At 46.1% G+C, this 15,856-nt stretch overlaps 1 protein-coding gene across 8 annotated transcripts in view; it reads left to right on the top strand.

Moving 5' to 3' along the window:
- RGS3 (regulator of G protein signaling 3) overlaps positions 1-15,856 on the top strand; it is a 176,536-nt gene that overhangs the window by 137,604 nt on the left and 23,076 nt on the right. For 6 of the 8 annotated variants that reach the window (XM_072632445.1, XM_072632444.1, XM_072632446.1 and 3 more), the window contains one exon: positions 10,929-11,783. In XM_072632445.1, the coding sequence (XP_072488546.1) occupies positions 10,929-11,783 (855 nt within the window). Of the gene's footprint in view, positions 1-4,071; positions 4,207-8,607; positions 9,319-10,928; positions 11,784-15,856 lie in introns of those variants that run through there. The other 2 variants (XM_072632453.1, XM_072632450.1) reach the window with 2 other exon arrangements.

Genomic DNA, 15,856 nt, shown 5'->3' with positions numbered 1-15,856 from the left:
GGAGCAATGGATTGAGGAACAGAGCAGAAAGAGGAATAATGGATAAAAATCCTGGGGAGTAACCAAGTCCAATCGTACTTTAGGAATATCCCTTTAGTAGCTATTTGGAAGAGACGCCAGGCAGGGAAACAAAATAGGAAGTTATTGCAACGGTCCAGGTGAGAGATGCTGAGGGCTTGAATTAGGATGGTGGCCGTGTGTGTGAGCAGAGAAATGAGGATGGGCATGAGAAGTATAGAAGGTTTGACAACTGACTAGATACAGGGGATGGAGGAGGGTAAGAAGTCAAAACTAAAACCCGAGTGATAGGGAAGGGAATAAGCATTTTCCTAGCATCTACTATGTGCCAGGAACAGTGCTAAAGACTATTTGATTTTCACAGCAACCTTATGAAGTAGTACTGTTATTATCCTCATTTTATAATTGAGACAAACAGAGGTTAAGTTATTTGTCCAGAGTCAAACAACTATTAAGTGTCTAAGACTAGATTTGAACTCAGGTCTTCCTGACTCCTTATCGGTTGTTACAGGAAGGATGCTTCCTATCTCCACAGAAACAGGGATGTTAGAAAGAGGAATGAAGAGTTGGTTTTGTGGTATAGATAATGAGTTCTATTTTGGGCATGTTGAGTTTGAGGTGTCTGGGATTTTTAGTTGAAAATTTCTGATGGGTAGTTGGTGACGCGGGACTGGAGCTCAGGAGAGAGGCTAAGGCTGGATCTATATAGATCAATGAGTCATCTGTATGGAGATGATAATTGGACCAATGGAAGCTGATAAGACCTCCAAGTAAGAGAGCTTAGAGAGAGAAGAGAAGAGGGATCAAGACAGAGCCTCAACATCCATCCATACTTGGGGGTGATGATCCACCAAAGTGGACGAGAGAGTGGCTCGACAGGGAGAAGGAGAACAGGGAGAGAGAATGATATCATGAAAACTGAAAGGAGAAAGAGTTTCCAGGAGGAAGTGATCACTGTCAGTGGCTGCAGAGAAGTGAGGAAGGATGAGGGCTGAAAAAAGCTGCTGGATTTTGCAACTAAAAGATTATGAGCAAATTAGGAGAGAGCACATTCATTTGAACAAAGAAGTTGGAAGCACTGCTGTGAGGGAAAGGAGAGGAAATGGAGGCAATCAGGAGAGAACCTTTTCTAGGAAATGAGTGGGAGGAATATAAGACAGTAGCTACCATGTAGAAAGGTAAAGTGAGGGTTTAAAGCAGTTAGCTATGTGACTTGACACTAGTTACTTTACCTTCCTTGGCCTCAGTTTCCTTTTCCATAAAATAAGAGAGTTGGATGAGATGTTTTCTAAGGCCCCTTTGGCTACAACATTTCATGTTCTCAAATTCCTTTCAGCTTGAATGGTCTGTGGGTGTCAGGGTAGACTACAAATTCTCTTCTGTTCCCCTCACCCTCGTGATGTGGGTGGAGAATGTGGTACCCACTGCAGATAAAACTCTTTATCTGTAAATCTCCAGGAACAAGCCCCTATTCGCTTCTTAGCTCTTTAGAGCCTGACAAATAGTTCTCATTGGAAATCCTTCTCCAGTTCTTGTGAGAAAGCCCAAGCGGCTGGAGGTTTGTTGTTGTTTGTGAAGCTATGCTGTTTCCAAGATGTCATCACTCCAGAGAAAGCTATTATTCCTCCCAGGAATAAACAAGCTTGTTTACAGATCAGTCCCACTGAGTGGGGAGAGGCTGGCGCCTCTCTCTGGGGTTGGGTCTGGGTGAGCTAGAGCTGCTTGCCTTCTTCCTCAGATCCAAAGAAAAGAGTTCTGCTTTGCCAGCAGGGTACAGCCGCAGTGGGCCTAGACATAGGACCGTCTCCTTTCATGGAGTGGAAGAAGACTCAAGTCATGTGTCCAGGGCCTTTGGGGACACAAGAGCTCCCTGACAGAGGTCATAGGGGTTTTACTGTAACAGCAGAGGGTGCTGGACCATTTGGAGTGTGTGCATGGGAGGAGAGCACAATTTATCTTGTCCAGATGTGGTTAAAGTCCTTCCAAGGGCATTCTTCCCTTCTCCCTGAGCCTGAGATTGACCTTGCATGTTGCCTGGCACAAACCAGAGTTTGCCATTTTCTGATATTCCATTTGAATACAGGTTATATTCCAAAAGTTCATTTGTAAGTAAACTATTTTGATTTCAGAGCACATTTTCTTTTAGAAACAATTGTACACGGTGGTTAGGTTCCTGAGCCAGCCCACAAGGATCTGTTTAACTCAAAATATAGTTGAAATAGTACTAATCCTGGCTCTGAGCCATGCAGAGCCCAACCTGTGAACCCCACAGGGTTTTGAGAGAAGAGCAGATGGGGAATCCTGAACCACGGCAGCTTTGCAGCAGTATTGAGGGGAAGGCTGAGGCCAAGGATTCCCAACCTTTCTTGTCTCATGGACTCCTCTGGATTTCTGGTGGAGTCCCTATGGATCCCTTCTCAGATCATGTTTTTAAATGCATAAAATAAAACACATAGGATCACAAAGGAAACCAAAGATTAGTGAAAATAAAGATGTAATTCCCCCCTCTCCCCACTTTTAATTTCATGGACCTCTTGGATCTCAGGTTAAGAATCCCTTACTTATGGTGGTAGGAGCCATTCATAAATTAAGTCTTAAGCCTAAGACTGCCTGTTCAACAAAGCCTTTATCTTTAGAACTACAACTAGTCAACAGTAGACAGATGGTGGAGAGAGGGCTGGCCTCAGAAGCAGGAAGACCTGAGTTCTGACCAAGTTCTGCTTCGGACACATTCTGGCTGTGGGAATCTGGGCAAGTCATCTAACCTCTTGGTGCCCTGGGCTACTTTCTAGCCCTCTTAGTCACAGTTGAATTGTGGATCTGTTTCAGCTGAGAGAGGTAACCACACTAGGAGTTCACTGTAGCAATTACATTTTCCTTATTATACCAGAGTTATTTCTTTCCATGAGTCTAAGAAGAACCTCAGTAGAAGTTGCATCAGATTGAGAAGCAGAAGTCCCAAATTCTAGTTCAGTTTCTTTTACTTAATAGTTTTTTGACTTTGAGTGAATCATTTCTCCCTTTGGGCCTCAGTTTCTCCATCTGTAAAATGAGGAGGTTGAACCAGAGCTCTAAAGTTCCCACCTCTTCCAACATCTTGTTCTGTAATATTCTTTGTTCTGTGGGTCCTTCCATGACTGTGATGTGAGAAGCAAGCCTGGAAGAGTGTTAAAAAGTCACTTTGAACTTGACCTGCTCCACAGGACTGACATAGCTGGGGAGGGAGAGTCTAGAGCAGAATCTGGGGAAATTGTAAGTGACTGATGGGGTTTCTGAGCAGTCACCTGCTCCAGGTTGGGACTGTAGGTCAGGATTGCTTCAGGAGCCTATGCTCCTCCTCTCTCCAGATGAAGGAGGCAGAGATTGTGAAGCTGCTTTCAAATCCCTCTTCAGCACCTCATGTCTCTCATTTGCCCTTGTCACTCTCTGCTGTGAATGACAGTGACCTGTCTCTTTCTTGTCTCTTCTCTTTGGCTATAAACCTCTTGAAGGCAGGGACTGGCCCTATTTTACTTTTTCGTTTCCCACAGCACTGGGATCATGAGATCATAGATGTGCAGCTAGAAGGGAGCTAAAGTGGTGTTAGACTCATCCCCTTTATTTTATAGATGAGGAGACCCAGGCACAAAAAGATGAATTGATTTGTCTAAGGTCACACTGATAATAAGTGGTAGAGCAGTGTCTGACCAAAATCAGCCTCCCTCTCCATGGCCAGACATTACCATAACCTGGAAACTTCTTTGGCACATTCTCTCAACGGGCCTTCTTCCTGACCCTCCTTCTCATGACTGGTTCTGTGGAGTGAGGGATGGAAGTCCTGACATTACAGGGCTCTCAGGCAGCTGCTTTCACTCCCATTTCCGAACCCTGGTGATGTGGGTATTTGACCACCTGGAGGGAGAGGAGTTTCAGCTTTTGCCCTGAAGGTGTGTAAGTTCACTCACTTCTGCTTTCCTGAGGCCACAGGGCCATTACTTGAACTTCTGCTTCCTGTTCCCCAGGGGTGCAGTGAAGCTTCCTGCTTCTTGACTGTGGTTACCAATAATGCTCTGATCCTCTGAGGGCACTAAGGCTGGGACTGACAGTCTGTCAAGAGGCCATGAATCAGACACAAGTTCACAAGATCAGCCCCCTGGGAATCTTACTGAAGTGGAGCTCCAAAGGCTAGCCTTCTGCCGAAGCTCCTTAGTAAGTGATGTTTTCCCTCTTTCAATTTCAGCCAGTGAATTTTCTAAAGAGAGGTGGAAGTAGATTTCTCTTGTTTTTCCTCCTCAGAAAGTCTTCTTCCATTTGAGTTAACCTATTTGGATCTACTGCATTCTCCTGGCAGGGTTTTGTGCGAGTCTCTTCTCCCTTGCCTACTGCTTCAGTTTCTCTGTTATGATAGCCCTGATTTGAGCTCCTTAAATACCCCAAATAAACAGAAGATAGTGATGTTTTTCTTCAAATATATAGAAGATTTGACCTTTGGATTGTCATCTCTGCATTCTGAGTCTTTCTTTGTTAGGATTTTGCTTATAGGAAGGGTGTGAGCATTTAAAGGTAAATGAAGGAGAGGGTTGCCACCTTTAGGACTACAACAGTAATATTTACCATTCTCTTGTGACCTTTCTAACTCTCTCTCTTCTGTTGTGATGTTGACCATACTCTCCTTCCTGAATGGCCTGGGGCCTCATGATGGACCTCAGATCTTTAAGTGTAGACTGGATCAAAGAGAGCTCTTGACCCAGTCTCTGCCCTGCTGTTTGGAGGGAATCTGGGAGGGGAACAAAGTCTACCTTTGCCAAGGGGCCAGTCAGAACAAGGATTCTGGGCATTTGGTACTGGGAAATTCCCCAAAGTTCAAGAGACCTGTAGTTTTGCAATGCCCTTGTCATTCTATATTGGGGAATCCTAAGTGGGGGTACTGAAAAGGATCAACAAGGAATTAGGATCAAAAGAAATGGTTTTTGGTTTTTTTTTCCAGTGTGGTAGACTGGGAATCAGGATTCTAGTCCTGATGTGACCATGCACTCTTTGTGACTTTGGGTAAATCAGTTAGCTTCTGTGAGCCCTAGCTTTCTCATCTCTAATTAAGGAATAATAACACTTGAACTACCTACTTCATGGTGGTAATGTGAGGAAAGCACTTTGTAGTCCCTTGAAGGTTTTACAAAGGTGAACTGTTATTACTTTTATTTTGAGAATTTGCCAAGTTGTTACCCTGTGGCCAGATTCTTTTGGAAAACTGGTCATGACATATAGCAAATGTCATGACTTTCCTTGGGGGTATTACTGGAAGCTGGCACAGGGCAACTGAATGCAGGTGGGTAATGCCCACCTCTAGGATCTTGGAAGTTCCTGACTTAGACTGAGATCTGATCTGCTGTGTAGTTCAGTGTCACATCAAGTTAGAAACAATCAAGAGTCAGATTATGGATAGGATGCGTGGGAGGCAAACCAGAATTTAGGTTGTCTGGGAGGATCAAGGAATCTGTAGTTACAAGAAATGATGGACAAGCCTGATATAATGGTAACATACTGTTTACCAACCTCAGGAAGAACAGATTGGTTCAAAGGTTAGGGTAGGTAAGAGATTCCAAATCCAGGTAGACAGGTAGGGTGAGTAAAGGGTACTGCTGCTTCTGTATAGGAGGAACCCTAATACCAAGGTAAAAAAAGTTTGACCTTGGTGCTCCTTATATACTTCCTGCTGGAGCAAGAAATAATTTAAGTGGGTTAATGATTAGGCCCTCCAGGTGTGTGTGTGTGTGCGTGTGTGTGTGTGTGTACACACACACACACACACACATATATGCACATACATACATACATACATACTTATATATGTATGTGTATGTATGTATATATATGTATACACTTGCACATATATAAAAATGATTACCTCTAGTTGATGAACTTTGACTGAACTACGAGCAATCTGTGAGACAGGAGCTACACTGGTTAGAGGCAGGCACTTATCTCAGGCTGAGTTCCTGAGATGACCCTGATAAGGGGACATCCTCAGGGATGACCTTGGGCCAGACCTGATCAAATTCAGGACCTGTAGGACCAGGTCATCTGGCCTAATGTTCTCTTTACAACTTCTCACCCCATTTGTTTAATCTCTTGGTTCCATTCAGGGGTATGGTAGTAAATGTTCAACAACAGGCTTTCTGAAAAAGTTTCATCTGTATTGTTAACATTTTCTCCATCACTTTATTAAATCTAGACAATTGACAAAGCAAGAAATCAAACCCTTATTTGTGGCATGGTATAAATGCTCACAATGAAAATTCAACAATTGACTCTTCCTGGCTGGTGGGAGCTGGTAGTAGCACACCCCTGGTTCCATCCCTCCTCTAGGAATTTTCTCTCTATAAAATCTTTTCCTGCTTTGAGGAACTAGAATGTATTGGGAATATTCCTAATAAATGGGAGATAATACTGAGGTTTTTTGTGTGAAGAATCTTATCAACCCAAGGGAGACAACATTTGTGTTTTAATAGAATCTGCTTCCTGGAGGCAACCATGAGGTAGATTTGGACCTAGAGAGCATGTGAATGGTAAAGGGAATGTTTGCCTGTTTCTTCCTGGGCAGACTGGTTTCCTTGGGCACACTGGAGTTGTTCACTCTTGCTGCACCATATCTGAGCCTTTTCTCAAATTTGAGGCTATGAGAGCTTTTTGTTTTATGACACAAGGGTAGGCAAACCTTCTGGAGGCACCAAGGCCTCCTCCTGAAAGGCCAGGGTTAAACATAGAAGAAACCATATTGTCTGTTTGTAGAAAAGCATAAAGAGGGCTTTCCCAAAGCCACACGGCTGCTGAAATCCTACCTTTTTCACTGCAAACTGAGAGTGTATGAGCTAAGATCTTAGACCACACTGTCTCTCTTTTAGAGAGAGAAGGTAATGTCCTTCACACAGGGTCACAGAGCAGAGGGATGACACAGTGAGCTTGATTCTGCCCTTTCTGTGCTGCCAAAACACACTTTCCAGCCTCACAACCAGCTTTCCCATATGGTTTGTTGCTCTTAGTTTTTTTTGTTCATCACAGCAAATTAAGAACCTTTGGTCTAACCTTGCTGGCAGAGTTGCCTTTCTAAATCCTCCACTATTTATTCACCTATTCAGTGTTTACTAATCACCTACTACTAGTGTTCCTAGATTTGTGTTAGGTATTGTATGGGATAAAAAAGCAGATCTTTCCTTTGCCCTCAAGGAGTATATAGTCTAGAAATGACCTTACCAGGTTCTCTAAGAACCCATCCTTTTGTGAGTCTCAGAAGGAGCTAGTACTTCTGCCTAGTCTTGGCTTTTAGGCCAAGAAGCCATCCTTGTGCTGTTCTTTCTGCTTCTCCCATACCTGTCTACCCCCACCCCCCACTGGCACATACACCAGCACCTCAAAACCCTTCAGAAACCCAGGTCTTTCTACTCTTCTTGTAATCTGGGCAAGTCAGAAGGTAAATGATGATTCCTGAGAAGCTTTGGGCTCCCTATCTGCTATCCCCTCTACAGCAGCCCTAAAACCTGGACTGAATTTGGTAGAAGATTTAATGAAATACTAAACTGAGCCTCCTTTCCTTCATTTCCTGCTTCTCTTTTATCTGATATGGGCACTAGGCAGAATTAAATAAAGCTATGGCTAAGCCAGATTAAAAGATGGAGTAGTAGATCTAGAAATCCTCCTGGAAGGAGAGAAAAGTCAGGTCTCTGAAAATGTGAGGCTTAGAATGCATAGGAAGACACAACCCAATTTCTTCAAATACCATTGTGGTTGGTTTCCTTGTTAGGTCCTCAGACCCTCTGCTCAGGGACCAGTAGAGGAATGGTATATCCAGCTGAGCTGAGGCCTGGGGAGGGGGTGCCTCCAGCTCAGCTCCCTCCCAGTCAGGAGCAGTTAGGCTCTCTGGGATCTTCTGAGGGATGCATTACCTTTGAGGAGTGAATTGAGGGCTCCCAGGACTCTCTCCAAGGGCAAGTGGAAAGCTATCTGTTATCCTTTTGAAGGTGGCTGGTCATGTACAAATGTTGCCTTAGCCTGTTCTCCTTCCTCTAGGATTTCTCAGAGGTCCACAAATGTATGTGTATAAGAAGGCAGTCTGGTGCAGTAGAAAAAGCACTAGGTTGGGAATCTAGAGATCTGGGCTTGCAGGATCTTTGTTCAATGAAGGCCTGGCACTAAATGGCCCCTAAGGTCCCCTCTCAGCCAGCATCAGCTTGTAGTCCACAGCTGCCAGCTGTGAGTTGGAGCAATCAGAGAAGGAGAGCTCTGCCAGTAGCTCATATTGCCCCTTCCTGGAACCTTGGAAAAGACCAGAGGTTTCCAGTTTGGGGCCAAGTGGCTGCCCTCTGACCTTCTGGTGTGGTGCCCCCTGGCAGCATGAAACTTTCAGGCAAAACCCCCCAGTGTTCCTATAGCTGAAAGGGTGGGCCCCCAATGGGACCGGGAGAAAGCTAGTGCCCATGTGGTAGAGGGGAAGGCAGCTTGGACAAGTAGGGTCACCTTAAGTCAGTCATCTTCTCTCTCCTTGGGCCTCACCTTGCTTCCCTTTCTAAAAAACAAAACAAAACAAGGTTCTTAAACTTAGGTGACTTTTAATGCCTTTTCTTGCTCTAATATCCTAAGATTCTTAAATAGGCCCTTTGGCTAGGAAATCTCACATAGAAATCTCCTGTGATGAAACCAAGAAGAACCTGCCCTTTGATGGAGGCCAAGGTGATTAGGAGGCACTTCCCCTTTTCGGCATTGTTTGTTTTTGCTCTAATCTGCCAGTGAGAATGGTCTGAGCTGCCTGACTTGCAATTCTGGTTTTGGGTCTGTCACTGTATTCTCCAGCCCCCTCAGCCCACCAGGGCGTTGGCAAAGGAGTCACCAGCCGGGCAGGCTACAGCCACTCCTACCTTTCCTCCAAAACCCAACCCCAGGCCACCCCAGGAAAGGGGAAGTTCAGAGCTAGTCACTTCCCTGGAGAGACAGACCTGGGGGTGCCCTGCCTCGGTGGGGAAACTGGCTATGGATTAGAATCCACTGTTGACCATCTTTTTTTCTGCTGAGCACAAGGAAGCAGATAGAGCATTGTCTGGGAGAGTGTGGGGATTCTGTTGATTTGGTGGGTGGGATGACAAGCCAGGATTTGAAACCTGTGAGTGATGAGGTTGCTTCTCAGGGAGCAGCAGCCTCTCAGTCACATGTAAGGGAGAAGAGGAATGCCTCAGCTCTAAGGCAGCCTCAGATCCCTTATTCAGCGTGGCAGGGAGCTGCCCTGCAGAATTAAGTCCAGCCCTCTGCTTCTAAGAATGGTCACTGCTCAGGGTAAGTGTGTGTGCTGGAGGAGGCGAGGGGAGAAGGGAGAGCAGGGGAGGAGCTGGGCCAGAGGCTTTGGGTCTCAGCAGTTTGGTGGGGTTTAGCTGTGGGGGACAGATTTGATGTATTTACCTGGCTCTGCATTTGGCCACTGAAAGTTTTCTTCAGTCCAAAGTGCTTTCATGAGTATTATTTGAGAGTATCTCATTAAGTTTTCACAAAATCCTGTGCAATCAGTATACTGGTGGAGCTGGGACTTAGAGCCCAGATTTCCTTACTCCTGCTTCAGTGCCTTTTCTGCTAAATTGCAAAGATGAAGTAGGAAGAACTTCTGGCCTAGCACAGAGCATGTCCGAGCTGTGCCCCCAACCTCCTTCCAATTTAGAGAACTTGGTGACATCTTTGTTATTTGCCAAGGCAGAGTTATCATTCCAGACCTCGGGCAGGACATCCTAATTTAAGGGCAAGGGTTTACATCCTCCAGAAGACAGTGTTAGAGTAGGTGAAGGGGAAGGTGGTCCTCTCTGTTCATTGGACTACCTGGCCTCATCCTGTATTGGGAATCTTACTGGTAGTGTTTTCCAGAAGCCAGTTTGAATTTTTCTTGCTGGTCAGTGTTTGGGTCATAGTTCATTCAGATGGGATTTAGAACTTCCCCAACTTACATCCTGGTTCTAGCTCCAAGCAAGGATTGAGTAGAAGTGGCATAATTCTATTGTCTTCTAGCACTGGTCTAGATATGACTAGAGGACCCCAGTCGAGAAGCCTTCTCTCTCCAAGTACCTAGGGGCTAGGCAAAAAGACCTCAGGGTTTAGGGAAGTAGAATTGGTCTCCCTAGTTTGTTGCCCCTGAAACCTGGTGCATAGAGGGCAAACATAAAATTAACATGCTGGGCCCTCTGCTCTCCCAGAGGTCTGGTATAGTAATGTCCCCCACAATGTTAGTGCCGGTCAAATATCCCTTTTACTTTTTGCCTTCTTGTTCTTTCTTTCCTATCTCTCACACGATGAGCACTGCCTTTGTCCTCTTCCAGGCTCAGTCAGAACCTGCCATGTGTGATGAGCGGATGTATTGTGGTAGCCTTTGAGCACCAAACCTTTGGTTGGTTCAATCCTCAGAAGGCAGTTATTGGGCCTTGATACATACACTGGAAAGGATCTGAAGAGATTCCTGGCAAAGGCAGGCCCCTTATCTCTGTATGCCTGGCCTTGGCTTCTTGTCGACTTCTGACTTTTTGACCCCTGGATGGCCTTAGGGGTCTTTGGCTATTTGGGGCCTCCTCAAGGGAAGGAAATCAATCTTCAGGTCACAGGTTGTTATTTGGGATGTGGACAGGTTGGAAGGACCAGGGGAATTATTCATTTGGATTCCTAGAGGACTTGAGTTCAAATCCTAGTCCTGCTACTTAATACCTTTGTGACTGCAGACAAATCGTTTCATCCCTCTGGGTCCCATTTCTTCATCTGTAAAATGCAGATCCGGATAATCTCTTTCAATTAAAAATCTTGTGGTCCTATGGCCATCAGCCCTAAGTATTATGAGCTAAGACTTCTAGGACCTTTGCACAATCTAAGGTTCTTTGGCCTCATCTTGTTCTCTCTCTCTTTTTCTCTTCCAGATGCTTGAGACAGACGTGGATGAAAGAAAAGAAATGCCTTCTGAGGAGGAGGTGCCCCCTTCTACTGAGGTGGGGGTTAGCGGGCCACCTGAGGAACTGGGGCCCCCTGAGAGCCACCGGCCCCAAAAGGAGGCACTTGGAGGGGAGGCCACAAGCCTGCCTGCTGAGGGGGTAGCCAATGGGGCACCTGAGGGATGTAAGCCTCTAGAGAACAACCCATCCCAAGTGGAGGCATCTGCAGGAGAGGCCACAAGCCTGGAGGTCTACCTGCCTACTGAGGGGGTGGCCATTGGGGCATCTGAAGAGCCAGAGCCTCCTGCCAGTGACTGTCCTCAAGAGGAAGTGCCCACAGAGGAGGCTTCAGGCCTGCAGGCCCCTCCCTTAACTGACAAGCCATCCTTTGTGATCCCCGAGGTCCGTCTGGACTGCACCTTCAGCCAGAGCTTAGGGGCAGAAGGGAGAGAGCAGGAAGGTGCCCCCGATGAAGAGGATGAGGAAGAGGAGGAAGAACTGGAGGGGGAGGAGGGGGACGAGGACGAGGACGATGAGAGCGATGACAACTACCTGGAGCGGAATGAGGGGAAGCGGTGCAGCATGATCGAGACAGCAGGCGCTGATGGGGCCTTCACGCTGACCGTGCAGAGCTCCCTGCGGCGCCGCACCCACAGTGAGGGCAGCCTGCTGCAGGAGCCCAAGAGCCGCTGCTTCACCTCGGACACCACGCTCAACTGCTCTGATGGCGAGGGCAAGAAGAGCGGCTGGGCCCTGGCCTCCCCCGGGGCCATGAAGAAGGAGCTGGCCCGCAACGGGGGCTCCATGCACCACCTCTCTCTCTTCTTTACAGGACACAGAAAGGTAGGTGAGGATGCCTCCTGGGGTGGTCTGGGAGCAGAGCCCAGGCCCTGCTGAGGGGTGGGGATGGATTTCATCACTAGAATACCACAGTTGGATCCGAGATCCGAGATTTGGATCTGGAAGTGATCTTGTCCTAGTCCAGTCTCATCTTCTTGAGGAAGAGACTGAGGCAGAAAGAGCTGAAATGACTTGCTCAAATTCATGCAAGTAGTAAGTTGTAGAGACAGGATTGTTGTTGTTGAATTGCGACTTTCTGTGACCCCATTTGGGGTTTTCTTGGCAAAGATACTGGAGTGGTTTGCCTTTTCCTTCTCCATCTCATTTTACAGATGAGGAAACTGAGGCAAATAGAATGAAGAACATGCCCAGGGTCCCACAGCTAATAAGTACGGAGGCTGGATTTGAACTCAGGTCCTCCTCACCTTAGGGCCAGTGAGAAGCAGCATTAGAAATCTTGTCTAGGAACAAAGACCTCCGGAGAATAACCCATTCCATGGGGAGCCACAGAACCATGCCACTAAGACAATACCTGGAGCTTCCAGTTAGGGAGGCCTGAATTCAAATCCCACTTCCCGAATTTTACTTCTACTTCTCTGATCACTGCAGGAGGCTATCCTTAGGGAAGGCTATAAACCTGAAGGTGCCTCTGCCTGCTGAGGGGGTGGCCAGTGGGGCACTGAAGAACCTGGGCCTCCTGACAGTGACTGTCCTTAAGGGGAAGTGCCCACAAAGAAGGCTTCAGGCTCTCAGGCCCCTCCCTTAACTGACAAGCTGTCCTTTGTGATCCCCAAGGTCTGCCTGGACCTCACCTTCAGCCAGAGTTTAGGGGCAGAAGGGAGAGAGCAGGAAGGTGCCCCCGATGAAGAGGCTGAAACCAGGAGAGGTGGGGCTTATAACAAAGTATAAAACAGTAGGCCTTGCTTTCATGCATGCAGGTTATAACTTAGTTAAGGAAACAAACCACTCTCACACAAAATTAAATAATAAGCAAAACAACGTTGGAGGTAGAAGAGGGTGTCAGGTGCTAAATTCCAAATCAGGGCACAGAACGCTGGCATCCAGAGGGTGATGGCCCTTGAACCTCTAGGACTTGAAAGGACTGAGAGGGTTTTTTGAGGGAGGCAAAGCTGAACAGGGCCTTGAAGGATGGGTAGGGTTTGGTGCTATTGAGGACCAAAGGCAGGCTAGCCAGTTTTGGGGACAGTGAGCAGATTTTGGCTGAGGCTAGAGAGGTAGGGTGGGACCTGATTAGCAGACTGAGGAGACTGGGCTTGGGGCTAGAGATGGCAGAAAAGAAGGCCCATTTTCCCTCTGTGGTCATCCTTGTCTCAAGGAATACTTTCTTTAGGAGAATTTGAGGCTCAGAATCTGTGCAGACAGGTCAGACTTCAGGGAGTGCAGAAAATCCATCTGCATCCTGAACTTCAGACCTTGCAGAGATGTTTGTTTATTTGTTTTTAAATTAAATCTATATTTTATTGACACTCTTTTTCTATATGACTGTCACTTCCCAGTGACACTTCCTTGCCCCCTTTTCAAAACAAAGATGGGCAGCTAAGCAAAACGGAGTAATAGCACATTGGTGCCAAAATATGTACTAATGTTTTTCTAGACTTGCCTGAGAGCAGAGAGAGGTCAGCCCTCTCTGTCGAGCAGGTCAATTGATGGCCAGAGAGGGTCAGGCACTTACCTTGAGCCACACAGGGACTGGACAGTGGCTCTCAGAGCACCTTTCACATGCTGGGTGTTGTAATACATGCTTGTGGAATTGAATGGGGTTGGGGTTAGAACCTGGGCTTGGGGTGGGGCCCACACTTAAATTAGTCCTGAAAGCATGTGGGCCCAAGAATATGTTGGGTTTTGAGTGCAGTATTGGCATTAGAACATTGAAAGCTCATTAAGGGGAGCAGTGATGAGAGGAAAAGTTCCAGTGTACTGGGATTAGAGGAGCAGATTTAGAGCTGGCTTACTCCTGCCCTCTAGTGGAGAGAAGCTCCAACCACAGCTCCTGAGCAGGGACTGAATCATTTCCTTCCATCTCTGTCCGGAGATCATGGTCTTCAGGACCATAGTTTTCTGCCTTTCAGATATGACTTAGGGTGAGCCTCACTCAGAGAATGTTTGCCAGTCTAAAGTGGCAAATAGGCCTGCCCTCCTGCAAAATGTTGTTTAGTCATTTCCAGTTGTTTTTGACCTCATTTGGTGTTTTCTTGGCAAATATACTAGAGTTGTTTGCCATTTCCTCAGTTTCCAGATAAGGAAACTGAGGCAAACAGGGTTAAGTGACTTGCCCAGGGTCATACAGCTAGGAGGTGTCTGAGGTCAGATTTGACTCAGGAAGATGAGTCTTCCTGACACTCTATCGACTGTACTACCTAGCTCCCCACTCCTTCAAAGTACTCATACTTTAAAATCTTTTTTTCTCCTTCCTTCCTTCCTTCCTTCCTTCCTTCCTTCCTTCCTTCCTTCCTTCCTTCTTTTTTCTGTCCTTTTCCCTCCATAAAAGGAATCCTACTTCCTCAGTGTTCATGACTTTAGCCAAGAAGGAAGCAAGCCGGTTATCTGAGAATCATAGAAATCTGGAGCTGGGAGGGATCTTAGAAATCATCCAGTTCAATCCCCTTCATATTGAGCAGGAGGAAGCTGTGATCCAGAGAGGAGCAGGGTGTGATGGAGTTGTTTAAGGAAGTCAACACAAAACAAGGTAGTGAAAGAGCCAGCGCTAAAACCCAAGTTTCCTGATTCCAAGGTCTGCCTTCCTTTATGTCCAAATACCCAGAGAAGGTAGTTCTCTTTAAAAACTTCCTTAAGCTACTACTTCTAAATAGATTTCCTAGACCTCCTCTTTCCTGTGCATAGAAAAAATATTCTGTATCAATATTCACCTTCCAAATGATCTCTTCTCCACAGATTTCCTTCATTGGGAGATCTTTCCTTGAGTAGAAGTGAGGTCTGGATTCTTATTATCAACAATAATAATAACTGATTCATAATGACTTATTATCACTCAGTCAACAAGCATTTGTTATGTTGCTCTGTTCAGACACCATGCTGAATGCTGGGCAGAGAAAGAGAAGCAAAAATACTGTCTCTGCCCTCCTGGATTTCCCATTCTAATAGAGGGGACATAGGGAAACAACCCTATGCATCTGAGATCTGTAGAAAGGAAATGGAAGGTAGTGTCCAAAAGGAAGAGGGAACAGGAGGAGGCAGGAAGAGCACCTAGAAAGACTTTCTGCAGAAGGTGGGATTGAAGAAGGCTAGAGAAGCTCACGCTCACATTATGTAGCACTTGAAGGTATATGAAGCTCGTTATATTGTTTCTCCTTTGGTCCTCATGACAACCCTTTGAGTTAGGTGCTGTTTTTATCCATATTTTGCAGATGAAGAAACTGAGGCCGAAAGTTGTTAAAATGATTTGCCCAGAGTCATACAGCTAGGGAGTGTTTGAAGCAGTTTTGAAACTTGCATCTTTCCATCTCCAAGTCCAGAGCTCTGTCCAGTACATCAGTCTGTCTCTAAGAATGAACCTTATCAGCATCTGCACCTGGGATAGAGGAATGACAATGAACATACCTTACAAAGTACTCTAGATACTTAATTTTAATTTGATTTTCACAGTGATACTGTGAAGTAGATAGTACAAGCTTTACAAATGAGGAAACTGAGGCTAAGTGATCTGCCCAGGATCCAGTGCTCTTTCACCACACCAAGTCCTGGGGCTCCTTTCCATTCCCCCCACCCTGTCACCTCTTTGCTGCTTATCTTCTTTCCTTGCTTTTAGGTGCTTTGTCTCTTAGAAATCAGTGCCTTTAGCTCTTGTCCTTCCCAAGGGAAACCAGTGAATCTTCCAGTACTTTTTTATTTTTGGAATGACAGTTTAACTAAGCCAGTCAGATCCTATAATATCCTAGCTCTAAGGAAAGTCCATTGCCAGGCCTGAAAGGTGCTCAGTCCTTTTTTAGTGAGGATGGTAGGAGTTATTAAATTGTGCTGTGTCCACCTGACTCTAAGAAGGACAGTCATTCCCCAGCTCTGACCAGTGGTTTTCCAGCCCAGCCTTGGGCCCAGGT

Source organism: Notamacropus eugenii, chromosome 1, assembly GCF_028372415.1.
Source record: "Notamacropus eugenii isolate mMacEug1 chromosome 1, mMacEug1.pri_v2, whole genome shotgun sequence".
NCBI lineage: Eukaryota > Metazoa > Chordata > Mammalia > Diprotodontia > Macropodidae > Notamacropus > Notamacropus eugenii.
The sequence above is the reverse complement of the archived record's forward strand: the minus strand, read 5'-3'. Positions and strand labels throughout refer to the sequence as shown.